Genomic DNA, 22,634 nt, shown 5'->3' on the forward strand with positions numbered 1-22,634 from the left:
TACCATACCCAACTTCCATTATTTGCTGACTTACTACCATAGCCAACTTCCATTATTTGCTGACTTACTACCATACCCAACTTCCATTATTTGCTGACTTACTACCATAGCCAACTTCCATTATTTGCTGACTTACTACCATAGCCAACTTCCATTATTTGCTGACTTACTACCATAGCCAACTTCCATTATTTGCTGACTTACTACCATACCCAACTTCCATTATTTGCTGACTTACTACCATAGCCAACTTCCATTATTTGCTGACTTACTACCATAGCCAACTTCCATTATTTGCTGACTTACTACCATAGCCAACTTCCATTATTTGCTGACTTACTACCATAGCCAACTTCCATTATTTGCTGACTTACTACCATAGCCAACTTCCATTATTTGCTGACTTACTACCATACCCAACTTCCATTATTTGCTGACTTACTACCATAGCCAACTTCCATTATTTGCTGACTTACTACCATAGCCAACTTCCATTATTTGCTGACTTACTACCATAGCCAACTTCCATTATTTGCTGACTTACTACCATAGCCAACTTCCATTATTTGCTGACTTACTACCATAGCCAACTTCCATTATTTGCTGACTTACTACCATACCCAACTTCCATTATTTGCTGACTTACTACCATACCCAACTTCCATTATTTGCTGACTTACTACCATACCCAACTTCCATTATTTGCTGACTTACTACCATACCCAACTTCCATTATTTGCTGACTTACTACCATACCCAACTTCCATTATTTGCTGACTTACTACCATACCCAACTTCCATTATTTGCTGACTTACTACCATAGCCAGCTCCCCAAACTAATCAATGAAATGTGTCAAGTTGTTATTTTACAACAAACAAACCAAATGGAGGCCCTGTTATTAAACACAAAATGTCTTGAAGTTTCTCCCACAGCTGTATAGAAAACCCCCACTGTAGTGTTGAGGCTGTTACGCTGAATCAGCATACAACTACTAATCGCTAGCTGGCAAAACAGTGTTATCCTGCCTTTTTTGAAACTTTAACAAAGCGTTAATCACTGGCTCGGACTAGAGCGCTAATCGCTGGCTGGCAAGCAACTAGAGCCCTGACTGCTAGCGGGTAAAAAGAGTGGTAACTGCCAGCTGGCAACTAGAGTGCTAATCGTTAGCTTGCGACAACTAAAGTGTTCATTTCTAGCTGGCAACTACAGTGCTAATTGTTAGCTGGCAACTGGAATGATAACTGCTAGCTGGCAAAAAGAGTGCTAATAACTAGTTGGAAACTAAAGCACTAATTGATTTTTAGATTTCAACAAGCGCGTTAAGCACTAGCTAACAACTAGAGTGCTAATTGCTAGCTTACCAAACAGCACTAATCACTAGTTGGCAACTACATCGCTAATCACTAAATGGCAGCTAAAGAGCTAAACGCTGGCTGGAAAAACAAGTGCTAATCGCTTCCTGCTAACTTGAGCGCTGATCGCTAGCTGTTAACTTAAGCACTATTCTGTAGCTAGCAACTAGAATGAAGTTTGCTATCTGGCAAAAAGAGCGCTAGTTGCTAGTTTGTAATTACAGTGCTAAGCGCTAGTTTGAAACTAGATTGCTAATAGCTGGCTACAACTAGAGTGCTAATTGTTGTATCGAGCAAACATTTCTCGACCCTTCCTGCAGTAGCTATGTGGACCCCTGTGGTAGAGCGGGGCTTCAGTGCTGAGAGGGTGTGGTTTGGTCTCACCAGTCGCTGTGCACGGCCACGTTGCTGACGGCACAGTAGCCTGCTTCCTGCTGCTCTCCACACAGATCCACCGTCAGCGAGGCTGCCTGAGGACCACAGGACACAAGTCACATGTCAGCCTAAATACAACAAACTCCATTCAATTGGCTGATGGCGACCAATCACAGGACTGTGTTGGATCCTGGCCTGTGATTGGCTCAGTGAGCGTCGCTTCAGTGTCGCCCTGCTTTGGGGACATTTCGCTTCTAAATGGAATTTATTTCCAGCCCAAACATTCTGCGTCTTCTAAGGCTTTTGGCATCCAACCCAATGTCCTCAGGAAGAGGTTTACCGCGGCTCAAGTGTCCAAACTCATTCATCATATGCTAAAGAAAGTAGCTTTGGTTAGCCTGAGTTAAGTCACAATACATCAAGGCCGCGCAACAGAGACACACTACGGGCTTACACACACATCCACAAAAATATACGCCACACATACACACCCCAACCCCCAACCCAACGCCCTCGACGCAAATCCCATAGGGGTGATGAATGGATGGTCAGCGCCTGAGAGCTGCGGCCGACCATAATGACCCCGAACTCCCTTCCCTCTGTTGCTAGATATCTCCACATGTACGTTGTAATATGTATATGTGCTTTGCTATGGAAGTTTTTTACCCACTCCAGACTGGGCCCCCTTAGAAGCCCAGTCTAGATTGTATTTGTTTACTCATCCTTCCCCAGCGTTTACCTTGTTCCCATCTTTTGTGGGGAGCCTTATGGCGACCCATCAGCGTTCTTGTTCTGTAACCCTGTACACTGTTTCTTTGTCTCATCTTCAACAGGTTTGTGCTGAAAACTAAGTTCTGTTGTACTTGTGCAATGACAATAAAGATCTATCCATCTATCTATCTATCTATCTACCTATCTATCTACCTATCATTACTAGATCTACTGTATCTTCGGAGGGAAAGAAATACGACTTTTTACAAAGTTACGATTTTCATTTATATATATATATATATATATATAAATAAATATATGTATATAAATATGAATACATATACATATATATACACACACACACACATATATATATATACATATATATTAGGGGTTTAACGGTACACAAAAATTTCGTTTCGGTATGTACCTCGGTTCAGAGGTCACAGTCCGGTTCATTTTCGGTACACTATTGACATCCCTGCTATAGATAATATTAAATTAAATGTGATTAATCAATAAATATAAAACACAGCCTGGCGACTCTCTCGCGCTCTCTGCCCTGCCCTCACCAATGTTAACGCTATGTGCACCACTTTTTTTTTGTTCTTGACCCTGAACGTACATTGAAAATACACGCAACCATAACTCAAAATGCCGGACATTTGAGGCCATTAAGAAAGCTCCGCAAAGAGGACATGTGTGGTGAAACAACATCACTACTCCAGCAGCTGGCCGACTCGCAGCAATTGAGAATGACCTGCAGCACCAAGCTACCACCATGGATGAGGGGGACTAGACCCAGCGGGCCCCGACCAAGACTGGCACCCGGAAGCAGATGCATTTCCAACGATAAAGTCAGCGAAATCTGCAATATTGTAAATTAGAGCACCACTGAATCTGCCGGAGTGTGTGAGCTATTCAGGGACAACAGACCTCAGGAGCACGGCCAGCGATGACGGCAGTCTGTGTTCCTGCAGACGAGGGAGGTAAACCACCTGGATGTTTTGGCTAAGACGTGATTCATGCCACTTCTTTTTCTGTCTCATTTTGTCCACCAAACTTATAACGTTGTGCATAAATGCACAAAGGTGAATTTTGTTGATGTTATTGACTTATGTGGAGTGTGTGAATCAGACATATTTGGTCACGGCATGACTGCAAGCTAATCCATGCTAACATGCTAGCTGTATGTACATGTTGCATCATTATTGCATCTTTCCCTCCACCCACATTTAATGCCAAACAAACACATACCAATCGTTGGTTGGACGGCGATCGCCGAATTCGTCCTCGCTGCCTCCCGTGTCGCTGTCTCGTGTCGTTTTTGTCGGTTTCGCTTGTATACGGTTCTAAGCGATACGGCTTCAGTTTCTTCTTCAATTTCATTTTCCCTACCAGCCTCCACACTCCAACCATCCGTTTCAAGACATGCGTAATCTGTTGAATCGCTTACGCCGCTGAAAACCTGAATCTGAATCCGAGCTACTATGGCTATACCCTTGTGTTCTCTCCGCCATGTTTGTTTCTGGTGGTTTCACGCTGTGACGTCACAGGGTAATGGACGGGTGGATATACCCATGGTGGAAATCAGGCACTTTGAAGCCGTTTTTCGGGATATTGCGTGATGGGTGAAATTTTGAGAAAAACTTTGAAAAATAAAGTAAGGCACTAGGAACTGATTTTTATTGGTTTTAACCCTTCATAAATTGTGATGATGTTCCCCTTTAAGTCATGTACATCATGTAGACGATGTATCGGGACAGATCCATCATGACTTTGAGCAGAAATAATAGGAATTAACACTACAGAAAAACACATGAACAAAATGATGTGTCACATGAATGATTTTTGCAGTGACAAGACAATTAATGTAAACACAACCTGGTCTTTACTTTTTGATATCCAAATAAAACACAAAGCAGTTTGTGAAGTCTAATAAACAAGTTTTGTTCTTCTCCAACGCCTCACTAGTGCTTAACTACAACAGTTTGGCCAGCAAGAAAAACCTCGGAGTGAACCTGCGTTCAATTGGATGAGAGGACAAAACATGATAGCTAGTATGGATGTTATTTGAAGCAGTTAATGATGCAGGAGTGAACAAAGTAAAGTCTTCATAAACAAGTTGTGACAACGTTCACAACACATCACCTGCTGCAAAATATCAAATAGTTTTCTCCTTGGCTGCGTACTTTTAGTGTTGGGACGAGTGTGTCCAACATTGTCCACACCTGTCTCCATCTAAACCCAGCACGGACTCTTAAACCCACGGCAGGAAGCCAGGGAAATAAGGTTCAACTAAGCACTGGGGCCTGTTTACTCTGAGGGGAAAGTTGGTGTCGTTGGTCCGCCATGATTATCCAGCCCAACACCGCTAGTGCGCATGCGCCGGACTTCCTGTTGCCCAAGAGGCATTAATAAATGAGGGTTTTTCGGTCTGTAAAAAATGTAATGGTATTACTAACCGTCAGGAATTAGCGCAAATTATAATTATAGCGTTTACTTTTACATCCCTCCTCCATTAACAAGTGAAAGTCAGGGCGGTCACGGATACAAATTTATAAAATCGGATTGCATCAAAGAAGGTAAACTAAGTTGAATAGAAGGTAAAAGATGGTAAAAGAAGATCAACAGAAGGTAAAAAAAAAGCAGATTGTTGGTAAATAAAAAGGTGGAATTAGGTTAAAAAAAGGTAAAAAGAAGGTCAATTAAATGTAAAATAATGTAAAATGTAAAAAAAATGGTAAAAAGAAGGTAAGTAAATAAAATTATTGGCCCTGCGATGAGGTGGGGACTTGTCCAGGGTATACCCCGCATTCTGCCCGATTGTAGCTGAGATAGGCGCCAGCGCCCCCCGCGACCCCAAAAAGGGAATAAGCGGAAGAAAATGGATGGATGGATAAATAAAAGGAAAGAAGTAAAAAAGTTCAATAATGTTAACAGAAGGTAAGTAGATGGTAAATAAGAGCTAAAAGTATGAATACAAAAAGTAAAATAAGTTAAATAGAAGGTAATAAATGGTAAAAAAAAAAAGGTCAAACAAGTTATATGAAAGGTCAAACAGGGTAAATAGATAGTAAAGGTAGTAAATACAAGTTAAAAGAAGGTTTATAAGATGTAAAAAGGAAATGGAAGGTAAATAAATGGTGAAAAGAAGGCAAATAGTAGGTAAAAGTGGTAAATCAAATGGAAACAAGATAAAGAATGTAAATAGAAGATAAATAAAAGGTAAAAGTATGAATACAACATGTAAGATAAGGTAAATAGAAGGTAAAAATGGGAAAAGAAAGTAAATAACTAGTGAAAGAAATTAAAATAGAAAGAAAGTAAAGAAAAGGTCAAATAAGTTAAATATAAGGCAAAGGAAGGTAAATAAATGGGAATATAGAACGTAAAACAAGGTAAAAAGATAATAAAGGTTATTGCAAATACAAAAATCTCTGTCTATTTCAACTATTTTCCCTAAAATAGGCATTAAGGCTATGAAGTGTGTTTTATGGAACAAACTAATCGATTTGAGTGCTGCAATACTAAAATAATGCATAGCTGCAGCCCGAGTATGGCATCTCATCTCCGTGTGTCTCCACACTAGATCTGCATTTTACAAACCCATGGAGTTGTTAAATGGTGTTAGATGTAAATATAAACAGAATACAATGATTTGCAAATCCTTTTCAAGCCATATTCAGTTGAATATGCTACAAAGACAACATATTTCATGTTCAAACTCATAAACTTTTTTTGTTGGTTCAAATAATCATTAACTTTAGAATTTGATGGCAGCAACACGTGACAAAGAAGTTGGGAAAGGTGGCAATAAATACTGATAAAGTTGAGGAATGCTCATCAAACACTTATTTGGAACATCGCACAGGTGTGCAGGCTAATTGGGAACAGGTGGGTGCCATGATTGGCTATAAAAGCAGCTTCCATGAAATGCTAAGTCATTCACAAGAAAGGATGGGGTGAGGGTCACCACTTTGTAAGCAAATTGTCAAACAGTTTTAGAACAACATTTCTCAACCAGCTATTGCAAGGAATTTAGGGATTTTACCATCTACGGTCTGTAAAATCATCAAAAGGTTCAGAGAATCTGGAGAAATCACTGCACGTAAGCCATGATATTATGGACCTTTGACCCCTCAGGCGGTACTGCATCAAAAACAGACATCTGTGTGTAAAGGATATCACTGCATGGGCTCAGGAACACTTCATAAAACCACTGTCAGTAACTACACTTGGTTGCTACATCTGTAGGTGCAAGTCAAAACTCGACTATGCAAAGCAAAACCTATTTATCAACAACACCCAGAAACGCTGCTGGCTTCGCTGGGTCCAAGATCATCTAAGATGGACTGATGCAAAGTGGAAAAGTGTTCTGTGGTCTGACGAGTCCACATTTAAAAATATATTTGGAATCTTTGGACGTGGTATCCTCCGGAACAAAGAGGAAAATAACCATCCGGATTGTTATATAGGCGCAAAGTGTAAAAGCCAGCATGTGTGATGGTATGGGGGTGCATTAGTGCCCAAGGCATGGGTAACTTACATATCTGTGAAAGTACCATTAATGCTGAAAGGTACATTCAGCTTTTGGAACAACATATGTTGTCATCCAAGCAAAGTTATCATGGACGCCCCTGCTTATTTCAGCAAGACAATGCTAAGCCACGTGTTACAACCGTGTGGTTTCGTAGTAAAAGAGTGCGGGTACTTTCCTGGCCCGCCTGCAGTCCAGACCTGTCTCCCATGGAAAATGTGTGGCGCATTATGAAGCGTAAAATAGGACAGCGGAGACCCCGGACTGTTGAAGGACTGAAACTCTACATAAAACGAGAATGGGAAAGAATTCCATTTTCGAAGCTTCGACAATTATTTTCCTCAGTTCCCAAACATTTATTGAGTGTTGTTCAAAGAAAAGGTGATGTAACACAGTGGTGAACATGCCCTTTCCCAACTACTTTGGCTCATGTTGCAGCCATGAAATTCTAAGTTAATTATTATTTGCAGAAAAAAATAAAGTTTATGAGTTTGAACATGAAATATGTTGTCTCTGTAATGAATTCAATTGAATATGGCTTGAAAAGGATTTGCAAATCATTGTATTCTGTTTATATTTACATCTAACACAATTTACCAACTCATATGGAAACGGGGTTTATACAAGCGTCTGTTTTACCTCACTTAACATATATTTAAATCATCCATATATGGACCTTTGTCATCCAATCAAGATGCCACGAAGACTCCATCATTTCCCCAGCCTTTAATAGACGTGGAATGCACAGAGGTTGTCGTGTAAATATCTGGCAAGGCGAGTGAGTGTGGTCTACAGCCGGGCACCAAGGTCTGGCTGCTTGTGCCAAACATCAATTCCAACATGTAGTGTGAGACATTCCCAAGCCTGGCTTTAACAAGTATTTCATTTCTCCCATCTGGTCCCTTGAGGACAGCAAATAGAATTATTGAATGACACGTGTCCAGCAAAGCATCGCCACAGTAAATCTGTCCTCGGACTTGCTGCCGAGAGGACAATTACAAGGAGACAAATGAGCCGCTGGAGAAAGCCTTTGTGAAAAGTACTGCTCCTTTTCTTAAGTAAACACGGAGCACTCTGCATGACCCTTTCTGACGCGCAATAAAACATGTCCGGAGCACATGAACATTTTATGAACTTGGAGCAATCAAAGGCCTTATAAACGCGGCGAGAGATCTCCTGTCTTGCCGCGGTGAGCCAGATTTGTTTTGGGTATTTTTTTTCATGCCTTTGGAAGTTGTGTGACGCTGAGGAAACTTGAGCAGAGCAGCTCATTGTTTTCCTTCTGGCTGGAAGGAGTGTGGACCTGCCCTGTTGGAGGTACCGTGGTATTTAGTTCAGCCTGAAACTATTTAAGAGTCCACCGTCGGTCCCAAGCACGCACACGAGGGCTCCTTTGTCAAACTCCATTTGTTGAGCCCTTTGTTCACACAACCTTTGTTGTGATTCGAGCATTGGGTCAGTTTTTCACCCTAATCAAACCTTTCATACTGGTCTTTGGGACTGGCTTGTTTGCCGGCCTTCCTTATAAGGGCGTTGACTGCACCTTCATCTCGTTGGGACGACCGCAATCCACGCTAATCAAAGATTGGCTCGCTCTCGCGACATCCGAATCCCTTCCACCTCCACAGTCCTGTATTCCGTTCCAAGCTGTCACTCAACACCACCTACAAACCAGACAAATTAACTGTTCTACCAGGTTCCTAATGCAGGTCCCAATGCTCTGTGGGAAATAAGAGATCTGCAGTCCAGCGGGACGCCTATTTTTTAAAAGCTTTGACAGGGCTTGGATGGATCCCCTCAATTTCCTTGCTGCTGCTGCGTGTCTGGCAGAGTGAAGCCTCCCATTCTTTTTTAGATGCTCATCTTGTAAATCACAGCGAGCAATAGAATTGTAATTACAAGCCGTAGGAGCTGTAAGCCGAGCAACTGGCGGTTTGAGAGGCTGCAATTATCTGATGGTGCAAACAACAAACTGGCTGCTGTTTAGCCAAGAAACCTCAGGATGTAAACTGTCTCTTCTATCCCGCCGTTCTTGCAATTAAGCTTTTGCTTCAAGCCTCAAAGACGCAAAAGTTCTTACCATGCCGGCTCTCCTGGCGATGACCGTGTGGAAATGGCCGTCCGACACTTTAATCATAGTCATCAACTTGTACGTTCCACTTCCCAAGTTGAAGGAGAAGCGCATCCGTCCTTCGAAGATCTCCAGGGCCAAAAACTCCGCCTTGTCTCCGGTCTGGTTGTCGTGGTTGTACATGAGCAAGGCGTTGTCCTTCAGGGTGGCAAACTTAACGTAGATGTAGTTGTTGTTGGGGTCCAGGGATGGGAACTCCATGTAGGACAGCTCCTCGAAGCCATAGCTGTTTAGTTCGCAATGTTTGCCGAAGACCCCTGCGGTCAAAATAAGGGGATTGAGACTCATTTCGAGGTAGAACAGAACTTCTTCAGCACACAAATGATTATGCAACATGAAATGAGCTCAGTGATACACATGAAAGTTACTCACCAAATGGGCAATGACAGTAATATCCATCCACCCGGTTCTGACAGGACCCGCCATTAAAACATGGGTTACACTCACAGTGATCGATGATGGAATCACATGTTTTGCCTGGGTTCACAGAACAACATGCATCAAATGAATGGAATGGAACAGCTTTCACCACCTGGTTGCGAGTCCAACAAATAACCTGACGCTTCTTCTCCGCGTTTGCTAATACGCGGTACGTGATGACAAAGTGAAACTCTGCCTGTTTTTTACGCGGGTTTTTCTATTTAGTCAAGATATGGTGTTAGATTTGGTCCTCAACAGGGAAGAAAAGTCTTACATAATTGGCATACACTTCTTCTAAGGACCCAATCTGAGATCAAATGACTCGTGGATCAAGTGAATGAAAGACAAACATCCACCACGAACATGTTGAAATCAAGTTTGCCAAATGAACATGAAAGTACAACCAATGTGACACCGATCATAAGAATAAGACTCAAGACATGTGGCGTTTATGATCACGCTAATGGACAAGGCGCATTGAAAGATGCTGCGAGACATAAAACATAAAATTCTGCCTATAAATCGTGAAGAAAAAAAAGTTGTTTAATGGAAAGGGAAGCGACTGCCAAGAGCCAGCCCAGGAAAACAGGAAGAGGAAAGTTCAGAGCGCGGGCATACAAACTACTGTAAGTCAATAGGTGCATTTCCTCAGGAGGGTCCTTCATCTTGATGAAAACTAAAGACCTGCTCATTTTTTATTGTCATAATAAAAGTGGACAGTAATGACTTGACTTGGGAAAATTGCCGGCTTTGAAAATGCCTTTCAGATGTGGCAACTGGACGACGAGCAGAAGCACAATGAGTGTGTCCGTAGTAAGTCCAATCAAAATCAAGACCCCCTTCTTATCGGGGGTAGTAATAAGTCCGAGCGGTCGTTAACATCCAAACATTAAAGGCCTGATTGGTTGTTTTATAAGGCTGACAATTTGTCAAACGACTGAATTCTTGATTAGTCAATCCTGCAGTACACAGTTGGATAATTATGTCTGTGTGTGGTCAGCTCGGGGAAAGCAATGTGATACTTAGAGGGTCAGATCCACATCATTCATGTTATTAAAGCAAACATGGCAGCTGATACACCCCCCCCCCCCAAACCAGTAATCTAAATGTGTTTCTGGCAGCAGATGACTGTAACACCTCAGAGCAAATATTGTCTTTGGACCAAAAGCTGCCAGAAGATAAATGATTGCATGGCAGAGTAGACTTCTGTCCTCTTTATCCCTCACAGTGACTGACTGCTCAGACAGAGAACATGACGTGTGTGTGTGTGTGTGTGTGTGTGTGTGTGTGTGTGTGTGTGTGTGTGTGTGTGTGTTTGTGGAGTACCTGCAAATCCAGATTTGCAGAGGCAGTTGAAGCCGCCGGGGAAGTTCTGGCACAGCGCCCCGTTCTTGCAAGGATTGGAATGGCATTCGTTGACGTCCCTCTCGCAGGCCATGCCGGTGAAACCATCAGGACAGGTGCAGGAGAAACCCCCCACCAGGTTGTGGCAGGTGCCGCCATTGTGGCAAGGCGATGGCTGGCACTCGTCGATGTCGGTCTGACACACAGCTCCGGCGTATCCTGGCCTGCAGCTGCAAGCGTACGGCTGTAAGGGGTGGTTGGCGACGAGGATTACGGGGTCACTTTCTTCTGTCTTCATATCGGGTCCAACTGTGAGATGCTTCTTGCAGCTGCCCCCGTTCTGGCATGGGTTATGCGTGCAGGGATCGTGGTCCACGGCATCTATCAGCACTCCACTCTGTCTATTCAAAATGTCTTTAATGCTTTGAAAGAAAGTGGCTACACCACTGGGGTTCACATACTGCCCGTGGCCCCGTTTAATAGCTGCCATCACGAAAGTCTGGTTGTTGAGCTCAAACACGCCGTAGAGCAGGACTCCGGTGCCGAGTCCTGCCAGCTGTGAGTTGGAAATGCTTAGGAAGCTGAGGTAGTGGTTGGTGAGGAAGTTTTTGACGCCATGAGATTGGAGTCGAATCAGAATGCTGTTATCTACTGTGGCATTTGTGAAGCCCAGGAAGAGGACTCTGGCTGTATTGCTGACTGGACCGTGGACGCCGTCACTGCTTCGTATAGTTAATTCAAAGTTTCCATCTGTTGAACGTGCTTTTGAGTTAAGTTTACAAGTTCCAGTAGGAATGTTAAAGAGAGCAGAGGAAGCCGGAATTAGGGAACAGTGGAACCTATCTTGAATGTCAGGGTCTTGGGGTTTTACATTTCCCAAAGAACCGCCAGAAAATATATTTCCGAAATAGTGAACAAAGATTTCCACTGACCTCGGCTCTGAGGGGTTGTCATTCTGGTCATTTATTTTGACGTGAATAGTTCCTGTGGAGGACATTTGAGGTACACCAGAGTCCTTGATCACGACAGAGAGATAGAAGTCACTAATCTGTTCTCTGTCAATCTCCCGACTCGTGGTTAGCGCTCCAGCTGGACTTAGGTGGAAATAACTGTTAGCAGAGCCAGAACTGAGGAGGCTGTATATGTAAGGTCCTTGATTGGGCGGTAAATCTGGATCGGAAGCTGTTAGTACAGTGACAGCTGTGCCAGATTTCTGGTTCTCCATCACCTCAGCATACGTGGTTGTCAAACTTGGACCGTTATCATTGATATCTTCCAGGTTCACAATCAGTGTGGCGCTTCCAGTAGAAGGAGGTGTGCCAGTATCCACAGCCAGCAGTGTCAGATTATACACAGGAGTTGTTTCTCTGTCCAGCACTGCTGCGACAGACACTTGGCCAGTCTTTGGATTCATTGTGAAAACCTTGTTATCAAAGTCTGGTGCAACAGAGTATGAAAATCTGCTCCAGCTAGGTACGGAGTCTGAGTCCTCGGCACTCACAAAGGTAACAAGACCACCTGGTGAGAGCCCTTCACTAACCTGTACGTCGTACAGCTCCTGGGAAAAGACAGGAGGATCGTTGGCATCGAGGATGGTGATGTTGACAAAAACCTCATCGATATCGGCCCCGTGAATTGCGCCAGCATTTTTGGCCAACACTTTAAGTGAAATCTTCTCCTCCTTCTCACGGTCCAGCATATCCGTGACATAAATTTGGCCCGTTTTCTTGTTAATCCCAAAGCCTTTCTTCCTGCTTTTCCCAAAAATGAGGTAGTAAACAACTCCATCCTCACCTTGGTCACGATCACTGGCAAAAACTTCTCCGACCACTGTGCCTTTTGGAGCAGCTTCGGATATTTCAAAATAGTATTCTTTGGAGACAAAGCGGGGCACGTATTCGTTGGCTCCCTTGAGCTGGATGTTAACGTTGGCAAAGCTGCAGCGCTCCTCGTCTGGAACGTTAAAAGCCTTAACTGTGAGATGGTAGACCTGCTTCGCCTCATAGTCCAAGAATCCCTGTGTGGTAATGATCCCCGTGTTGGGATCAATAACAAAGAGGTCACTGTCTGAAGATTGTATCACGTAGGCCATGACTGCGTTAACGCCTGAATCCTTGTCAGTGGCGTTCATTTTGACCACAGTGGTGCCACTCGGAACGTTCTCCTGAACAACGGGGAAGTACTCGTCTGGATTAAACATTGGAGGGTTGTCGTTCACATCAGTCACAAGAATTATGACAGTGACATAGCTGCTTTTTGCAATCCAACCACCATCGGTGGCAGAAACTCTAAGCTCGTGTTTTGTCTGCGCCTCAAAATCCAAAGGCTGAGCTAGCAATAACACGCCCGTTTTGTTATTAAGAGCAAACAGCCCCTTGTGGTTGCCTGATGTGATATTGTACTTGATTAGGCCGTTCATGTCTTTATCCTTGTCTCTGGCTGATAGAGTCCTTATTGCTGTCCCCACTACAAGGCTTTCAGGCACTGTTGCTGAGATTTGGCTTTGTGAGAACTCGGGCGTGTGGTGGTTTTCCTCAGTCACTGCAATTCGCACTGCAGTTTCTGCTGACAAAGGTGGGTTTCCTTTGTCGCTGGCTGTGATCACCGTAAGGAAAAGCTTATTTATGTCAGACGTGAGAGGCGACGCAACACTTATCCACCCACTCATTTGATCTAATTTAAATTTACTCGAGCTATTGCCTCCTGTAACCAAGTACTCAACCTCAGAGTTGAGGCCAAAGTCTTTTTTGTCGTGAGCTACGACCCTAACCAGTCTGGTACCAACCTTGACACTTTTTGTGACAGGGGTAAAGTAGCTCGGGAAATCAAACTCTGGAGGATTATCGTTACTGTCTACAATGTTCACAATGACTGTTGTCTCACTCATCAAAGGCTTGAGCCCTCGGTCTGAGGCTGTGACAATGAAACTGTGGCGGTTGATGTTCAGGCTACTAGCACCCGTCAAATTCTGATACCTCAACTGCTGCTTCACAAATATTTCTCCCGAACTGGCGTTAATTCTGAAGTACTCAGACTGAGAGCGAATAAAGTAGAATATTTTGCCATTAGAGCCCTCGTCAGGATCAGTGGCTGACACCCGTGTGACCAAGGAGCCCACTTCTGTCAGCTCAGGGTAGTCCAGGTAGTACGACGGGCGACTAAACCTCGGGGCATTGTCGTTGATATCTGTTATGAATATTGTGACATCCGTGCTAACCGTCCAGCCGGAGTCATGGGCGGACACCTTGATGATGTAATGGTTGGTGTCCTCCCGGTTGAGTGGCCTACTGATCGTTATGTCACCTGTGTTTGCGTTGATGCTGAAGGGAAGGCTGCTGTCTGTGATGGAGTAGCGACTAATAGCGTTGGCGCCGGCATCCTCATCTGTGGTGGTGACTCGGGTGACGGTATAACCCACGGGTGCGTTCTCAGCCACACTAGCGCTGAATATCTTAGAAAACCTGGGCGCATTGTCGTTTACATCAAGAACACTTATGAGCACTTTGACAGCTGAGTTTTTAGACGGCAACCCTCTGTCGGTGGCTTTGACTTTCAAAGTGTAGTGGGCCACCTTCTCACGATCAAGAGGCCTGGTGGTTCGTATTTCCCCGGTGGCTCGACTAATGCTAAAGCTGTTCTCTTTGTTTCCATCAATGATGGCGTACTCCAGTTGCCCATTAGGTCCATTATCCAGATCCACGGCAGAGACCATGAGAACCCGCTGCGGGGACAGGTTCTCTAGTATGTCAGCATGGAAGGGATCCTTGTCAAAGACCGGGTGATTGTCATTGACGTCCAGCACGGTGACGTCCACTCGCTCATAAGAAGAATACGGGGGGAAGCCTTGATCCCTGGCCTCGATCCACAGCACGTATTTCTGGATGTGTTCGTAATCCAGCGGATGTCGGATGATCAACTCGCCCGAAAGCTGGTCAATGTGAAAGGCGTTGTCCAAGTTGCCGCTGGCAATGTAGTAGGACAGCGGCCCGCCCCGCCTGGAAGAGCCGGTCACGGTGGTGACATGGTGGTTGGTGGGCTGGCTCTCAGGAAACGTGAAGGCGCGCTCCTTCAGCTTGATGACGGGAAAGTTGCCTCCGTTGACATAGCGTACGGTCACAGTGGTTGTGTCGGTTTTAGGGTTGGCCCCGCCGTCTTTAACGCGGACCGTAAGGGTGACCTCCGAGGTCCCCGTCAGCTTTTCGTTGGCAGTGATGGCACCTCGCACGGGGTCGATCTTGAACTTGTCAAAGTTGCGTCCGAGCAGGGAGTAGTGCAGCTGGGCGTTGGCGCCGGAGTCTTCATCGGTGACGGTGACGGCAAACACCAAAGACCCTGAACATGAAGACAGGAAATACACATTAAAATAGCCCTGTTTGAGATAACATATACAATTCAAAACATATTTTTCAAATATTTATAAACATTCAAATGACATTTGACTTTTAAAACTCAAATATTTACTGCAAATTACTTACATATAAAATATATAAAATAAAGACAACAAATAAGAAATGGATTATTATTACACTAAGAGTAGTTATGAATAATGTATACAATGTTTACAATTATTAATACTACTAAAATATTTGAAATACTAAAAATGATTGAGGAACGTGTGGACCAACACTTTTTATAAATATAATTCTTATATTCTCATCACTCCACTTTGTCTAAACAAAAATGTATATTTTGCCACACAAAACTTCAAATTGTTTTTATCAATACATTTTACTCATAATAATTGACAAATATGTATAAATTAACATAGTCCACCAAAATAATATTCTAAGGTAACAGTTGTCCCTCAACCCTTTTCCGTGAGAAATGTTCTTCCATTTTGCATCTTCAAATATATTTATTTAAAAAAACCTTATTGTGGTTGCTTACTGTTGCGCATTTTGACTATGAACTATTATTTGTCACAAATTTGCTACATATTTAAGCACATTTGAAACATGTTTGGCTTAATTTCCAGGCATACTAAAACTTACAGGTGAATAGACAAATCTCAATGTTCTTGACAATAGGGCCGCCAAAAGATATGTGTCTCCAAGCTGTGGTCCGTGTGGTCCGTGTGGGCCGTGTGGGCCGCAGCGGTATTCAGTTGGAATACATTTTTCCATCACTAATGCTAAAGAAGTCTGGAGCTAAATTTTAGCGCAAAAACTATGAATAAAGTGGTAAAGCTGTAATTTAACTAGAATTTTAATTTTATTGACAGTTTAAGAAAGATACTTAATATAAATTATTTTTCAGTTTGGAATGTATTTTCAGTAAATTTATATTAAGAGTAAGGTAACTAATTTAGTGTATTTGAGTGGGTTCTGGCCCCTCTGTCGTGAAAAAGTTGGGTCCAAAAATCCAAAATGTTAGGAAACTACCGTATTTTTCGGACTATAAGTTGCAGTTTTTTTCATAGTTTGGCCGGGAGTGCGACTTATACTCAGGAGCGACTTATGTGTGAAATTATTATATATATATTATAAATCAATGAGAATGATCAAGCAGCTAAAACGTGCCAAAGATGGATAAGTGTGGCGAGAGTGTTTTATATTATTCCCACCATATATTCCTTTTGCTGATTAGATGTTTTTTATAATACCCACAAAGTTCAATGAGCAGGGCGTATTATGTGTGACCATTTTTGTTGAATTTTTGTGCTGGTTGAATTTTTTTTCCTGCACCATGACTAGGGAAGGTTGTTTGGATTGGTCCATACAAGTTATTGTTGTGCACATATTCAGATTTTGGTACAATTAATGGCCAATAACTTGAGTTACTTTTATTGTTGGTCACCAGATAGTGAGAAAATGACAGCTATCAGACTGCTGACTATTTGTAAATGATATAAAACCGGCCCGCCAAACTACTTTTTGGACTCTTGCTGTAGTTTGGACACCCCTGAGTTAGTGGTTGTGCTTCAGAACTGTGTGTGACAATAATACAGTACATTACATATGTTACTTTTTGTTAATGCTATATTGTGTCCCGCGACCATGAGAGAGACAAGCTGTAGAAAATGGATGGATGGACTATATTGTGTGAAACAAATCCAAAAGGTAAACTGGGCATTATTTCATGTTATAAAGGCTCTAAAAATTTCTAAAAGGTTATTTAGAAGGTCGTAAACAGAATTTTTTATGGTCTAACGGTGAAAATATATGTTTCACAAAAAATAATTTTCTTTTCCACAGAAATCCACTAATCACACTCAGGTCTGGAACCAATTAATAGTGATAAACGGGGGAAGTTTGTACTATTTATTATGATGAAGGTCATTTAGCCATCTCACCTGCCGCAGTGGAGGCGGGTATGTGCGTGACATAGGGGTGGTGGTGGAAGCGCGGCGGGTTGTCGTTGATGTCGGCCACCGTCACAGACACGGTGGCTGAGCTGGACAAGCCCTGCGGCTGCCCTCCGTCTGTCGCCACCACCAGCAGCTGGTAATTGGCTCGCTCTTCGCGGTCCAGCAGGGAGCTGGTGATAATCTGTCCGGTCGCCGGGTTGATGGAGAACTGGCCGTGGCCGCCGCTCAAACTGTAGCTGTTGGGGACAAAAAGCAGAAGGTCACCATGTCATCACAGAAAGAACTCCCACTTGGAGCTAAAAACATCTTTTTATGACCATTTTTTACAGTCAAGTTTGGTAATGTTTTGTTTTATTTCGTCAAAACAATCATATCAAAGGATATATACATATATACAGTGTCTGTACAGAATATATATATATATATATATGCACATATACACACACAAATGTATATACATACATAAATACATTTATATCATAATACTGTCTTATATATATTTATACATAAGACTCATATATTCATACATAGATACATATATACCTATATAGCATATGTACATATATGTACAAATATATGAGTACATGTGCATATATGTATACATGTACATATATACATCCTATATACATACAGAGACACATATACTGTATATACACATATGTAGATATAAATTATGTATATATATATATAGTATATATATACATAGTATATATACACATATACATACATACACACATATACTATATATACACACTTATATATACATATACATATGTGCACATATATATATACATACACACATATACTGTATATACACATATATACATATACATACGTATATAAACATATATATATACACACATATGCTGTATATACACATATACTTATATATACATACGTATATAAACATATATATACATACACACATATACTGTATATACACATGTATACATACATATATACATTTTGTTTTTTACAAACTAATGATATGATGTAAAGCCACTTCAGCTCCTTAATTATTTACATAACAGGAGTGCCCAGGATGTTATATGAGAAGTTTAAAAGCTGTTTATGTGACTTTTAAAGTGTGTAATAATGTGTCACAGCGTGTTTTACAGGGGGCATTGTTTCAAATTCCAATAAAAGAGCTACAACTAAAAAAAATAAAAATAATCTTCCCAAGCAGATTTATTTCACAAAAAATGGGAAGATTTAGCGCTTGTTCAGCGGCGCCTCTTCCACACGCACACACGGCCCCTCCCTCCGCCTCCTCCTCTGTATTTGTCATCCTTTGTCATTGTCAAAGTAGGTGGATTGTACTTTTTAAAAAGTTTATTACGGTTGTTAAAGGTTAAGGATTTATGTGATTTCTGAATTGTTTGTGAGGGCACCAAAGGGACTTCTGTGGTGGCATACGTGACAAATCTCCTGATTAGGAAGGAGAGGCTGCAGTTGTTCACTATGTGTCTAGGAGTCGAGCAAGATCCAGACACAAACATGCATAAATACATAAGTAATAAGTACGTTTGTGTTTTTTTTCTGCTCCTGCGGCAGGACACAAAAATCGAAGGTTCAACTGTTCAAAGGAAAAGTTGCCAGACTGTGAGAAAGTACTAAGTAACCCCTGCTGGGGACAACCGGTACTGTCATCCACAATTAGCATCCTCATTACGGTGCTACCCCCCAATGTGTGCCCAATAAGGGACTGCAGAGACCTGAGTCAGTACAAAACAACCCTTTTAGTGACTAAAATCATCTTTATTTTTGAACTTGAATAATCATTACGGTGCTACCCCCCAATGTGTGATCAATGAGGGACTGCAGAGACCTGAGTCAGTACAAAACAACCCTTTTAGTGACTAAAATCATCTTTATTTTTGAACTTGAATAATCATTACGGTGCTACCCCCCAATGTGTGACCAATAAGGGACTGCAGAGACCTGAGTCAGTACAAAACAACCCTTTTAGTGACTAAAATCATCTTTATTTTTGAACTTGAATAATCATTACGGTGCTACCCCCCAATGTGTGATCAATGAGGGACTGCAGAGACCTGAGTCAGTACAAAACAACACTTTTAGTGACTAAAATCATCTTTATTTTTGAACTTGAATAATCATTACGGTGCTACCCCCCAATGTGTGCCCAATAAGGGACTGCAGAGACCTGAGTCAGTACAAAACAACACTTTTAGTGACTAAAATCATCTTTATTTTTGAACATGAATAATCATTTGTAGCTATAGATTATTTTAGTAATGAGCAATCTATCAATGAATTGGATCAATTGATCAAGTGATTGGATGAAACAGACTTTATAGCCTCAATGAATATGAATATAGGTAGAAGGTGATGAAAGTTCTCATAGTCATCATTGTCAGCGAGGTCCCACTGGGTGTGAGTTTCCTTGTCCTTATGTGGGCCTACTGAGGATGTCCTAGTGGTTTGTGCAGCCCTTTGAGACACCTTTTATTTACCTTCTTTGACCTTTTATTTACCTCGTTTTACTTTCTATATTCCTTGTTTACCTTTTATTTATCTTTTACCTTATTTTATTTTTTATTTACCTTTTATTTAACTTGTTTACCTTGTATTTAACTTCTTTTACTTGTATTTACCTTCTTTGACCTTTTATTTAACTTATCTTTCAATATTTCTTTTTTTTTACCTTTTATTTACCTTCTATATTCCGTTTTACCTTTTATCTATCTTCTATCTTATTTTGCTTTTTATTAACCTATTATTTACCCTCAGTTTAACTTCTACCTTTTATCTACCTTCTTTCACCTTTTATTTACCTTGTTTCACTTCATTCTTTTTTTACCTTTTATTTACCTTCTAGCTTATTTGACCTTTTATTTAACCTTTTGACCTTTTATTTACCTTATTTGACCTTTTATTTAACTTATTTACCCTTTTACCTCATTTTACTTTCCATATTCCATTTATTACATTAACTTTTTTTTACCTTCTATTTAACTTATTTCATCTTTTATTTACCTTCTATTTAACTTATTTTACCTTAAATTGACCTTTTATTTAATTTGTTTACCTTATATTGGCTCTCTATTTAGGTTATTTTACATCTATTTACCTTCTTTAACCTTTTATTCAACTTGTTTTACTTTCTATATTCTTTTTTTACCTTTTATTCAACTGTTATCTTTTACGTATCGTCTTTTCAACTTATTTTACCTTTTACTTACTTTCTATTTAACTTATTTTTTTATTTTTTTTATTTTACCTTCTTTATTTATCGTGTTTACCTTCACTTGTTTTACTTTCTATATTCAGTTGTTTACACTTTATTTACCTTTTATCAAACTTATTTTACCTTTCATTCACTTTCAAGTAACCCTTTTTCTACCTTTTTTGACGCTGTTTTATCTTACTTATCTTTTATCTACCCTCTTTCACATTTCCAAAGTGGAACATTTGATGTGAAGTCATCGGAGTCTTAAAAAGGTCAATAAATCATAACATTTATTTTGATTCATTATTATTTTTTGAGCAATGAGAGTTTTAAAAAAAGAAAAAATCCCAGTAAATTTCTCAGGGACCCGAACGTCTTAAAAACAATGATAATAATCTAGATAAACGTCTTAAAAACAATGATAATAATCTAGATAAACGTCTTAAAAACAATGATAATAATCTAGATAAACGTCTTAAAAACAATAATAATAATAATCTAGATAAACGTCTTAAAAACAATAATAATAATAATCTAGATAAACGTCTTAAAAACAATGATAATAATCTAGATAAACGTCTTAAAAACAATAATAATAATAATCTAGATAAACGCCTTAAAAACAATGATAATAATCTAGATAAACGTCTTAAAAACAATGATAATAATCTAGATAAACGTCTTAAAAACAATGATAATAATCTAGATAAACGTCTTAAAAACAATAATAATAATAATCTAGATAAACGTCTTAAAAACAATAATAATAATAATCTAGATAAACGTCTTAAAAACAATGATAATAATCTAGATAAACGTCTTAAAAACAATAATAATAATAATCTAGATAAACGTCTTAAAAACAATGATAATAATCTAGATAAACGTCTTAAAAACAATAATAATAATCTAGATAAACGTCTTAAAAACAATGATAATAATCTAGATAAACGTCTTAAAAACAATAATAATAATCTAGATAAACGTCTTAAAAACAATAATAATAATAATCTAGATAAACGTCTTAAAAACAATGATAATAATCTAGATAAACGTCTTAAAAACAATAATAATAATAATCTAGATGAACTTCAGAAGTATGCGTCAATTATTAGTTTTTTATATTTTGTTGTTTTTTGTTTGTTTGTACCCTTTTTGTCAAAGATAACATTATGTTTTTGGAAAAGACACAAAACATGCAATACTTTGTCCCAAAAATCTTTCAGAGTGGAATATTTGATGTGAAATAATTGGAGTCAATAATTCTTAACAACATTGACTTTGATCCATTATTTTTTGAGCAATGACAGTTTAAAAATCCTATTAAAATACTCAGGAATCCAAAAGGGCCCTCTTGTAAAATTGTTCAAAACAAGTCATATATTATTCTTTTTTTTTTTACTTTCAATTGTAATTTTTCTTAGTTTTTTAGTTTCTCCATTTAATGCCCATTTGTCATAGAAAACAGTTTTTTATGTGGCAAATACACAAAATATGTCATCTTTAGACCCCAAAAATATATCAAAGTGGAATATTAATAATTCATAACATAGATTTTGGTTCATTTGTATTTTTTGAGCAATGACTGTTTTTAAAGAATAAAAGTGTTATTCGAGTCAACATTGCAACTTTTTCTTGTTATTTTTCATCTTTTATTCCACTTTACGTCTTTTCTTTTGTAATATTGTTCAAGGGTTAAAGAAATGAGCTGCGGGCCGCACTTTGAACACCTGTGTTTGAAAAGAAAGAGTAGAAGTTGTACCTGATGAGCGCGTTGAGGCCCACGTCGGCGTCAGAAGTGTTGACCAGCATCACATCCGTCCCGGTGGGCGCGTCCTCGGCGATGGTGGTGTGGAAGGAGGAGGAGGAGAAGAGCGGGACGTTGTCGTTCATGTCCTCCACCTGCACCGTCACCCTCCCTGTCCCGCTCAGAGGAGGAGAACCTGAAGGAAGAGGAGCAGGTGAGGGGATTTCAGCACATCTTTCACCAGGTCTCTTATGCCAATTCAACAACTTCTATTTTCAGCGTAAAAACAGAAGCTTCTTCTCCTGCGGCCTGGGTGAGGAAAGTGGCCTTAATGGAGGAGAAGGAAAACGTCTTTTAATCCTCCCTCAAATGGAAGCCTCTCCCCAAAGGCTAGCAAAAACACCACTGGACTGGACACAAGTACACAAGCAGGCTTCTTCGCTACACATCTCAAACAGCTTCTGACAACTATTTGCCAGGCAGTTACAGACGTGGAGACTTTTTAGTTCTTT

General features: G+C 40.4%; 1 protein-coding gene across 1 annotated transcript in view; it reads right to left on the reverse strand.

Moving 5' to 3' along the window:
• The window catches only part of fat4 (FAT atypical cadherin 4), a 273,279-nt gene that overhangs the window by 47,817 nt on the left and 202,828 nt on the right, over positions 1–22,634 (reverse strand). Inside the window, exons 7-12 of the mRNA XM_061891946.1 lie at positions 22,138–22,318; positions 17,168–17,418; positions 10,858–15,207; positions 9,484–9,588; positions 9,061–9,368; positions 1,739–1,824 (exon numbers count right to left, since the gene is read on the reverse strand). Coding sequence (XP_061747930.1) covers positions 1,739–1,824; positions 9,061–9,368; positions 9,484–9,588; positions 10,858–15,207; positions 17,168–17,418; positions 22,138–22,318 — 5,281 coding nt within the window. The remainder of the gene's footprint in view (positions 1–1,738; positions 1,825–9,060; positions 9,369–9,483; positions 9,589–10,857; positions 15,208–17,167; positions 17,419–22,137; positions 22,319–22,634) is intronic.

Source organism: Nerophis ophidion, linkage group LG29 (genome assembly GCF_033978795.1).
Source record: "Nerophis ophidion isolate RoL-2023_Sa linkage group LG29, RoL_Noph_v1.0, whole genome shotgun sequence".
Lineage (NCBI taxonomy): Eukaryota > Metazoa > Chordata > Actinopteri > Syngnathiformes > Syngnathidae > Nerophis > Nerophis ophidion.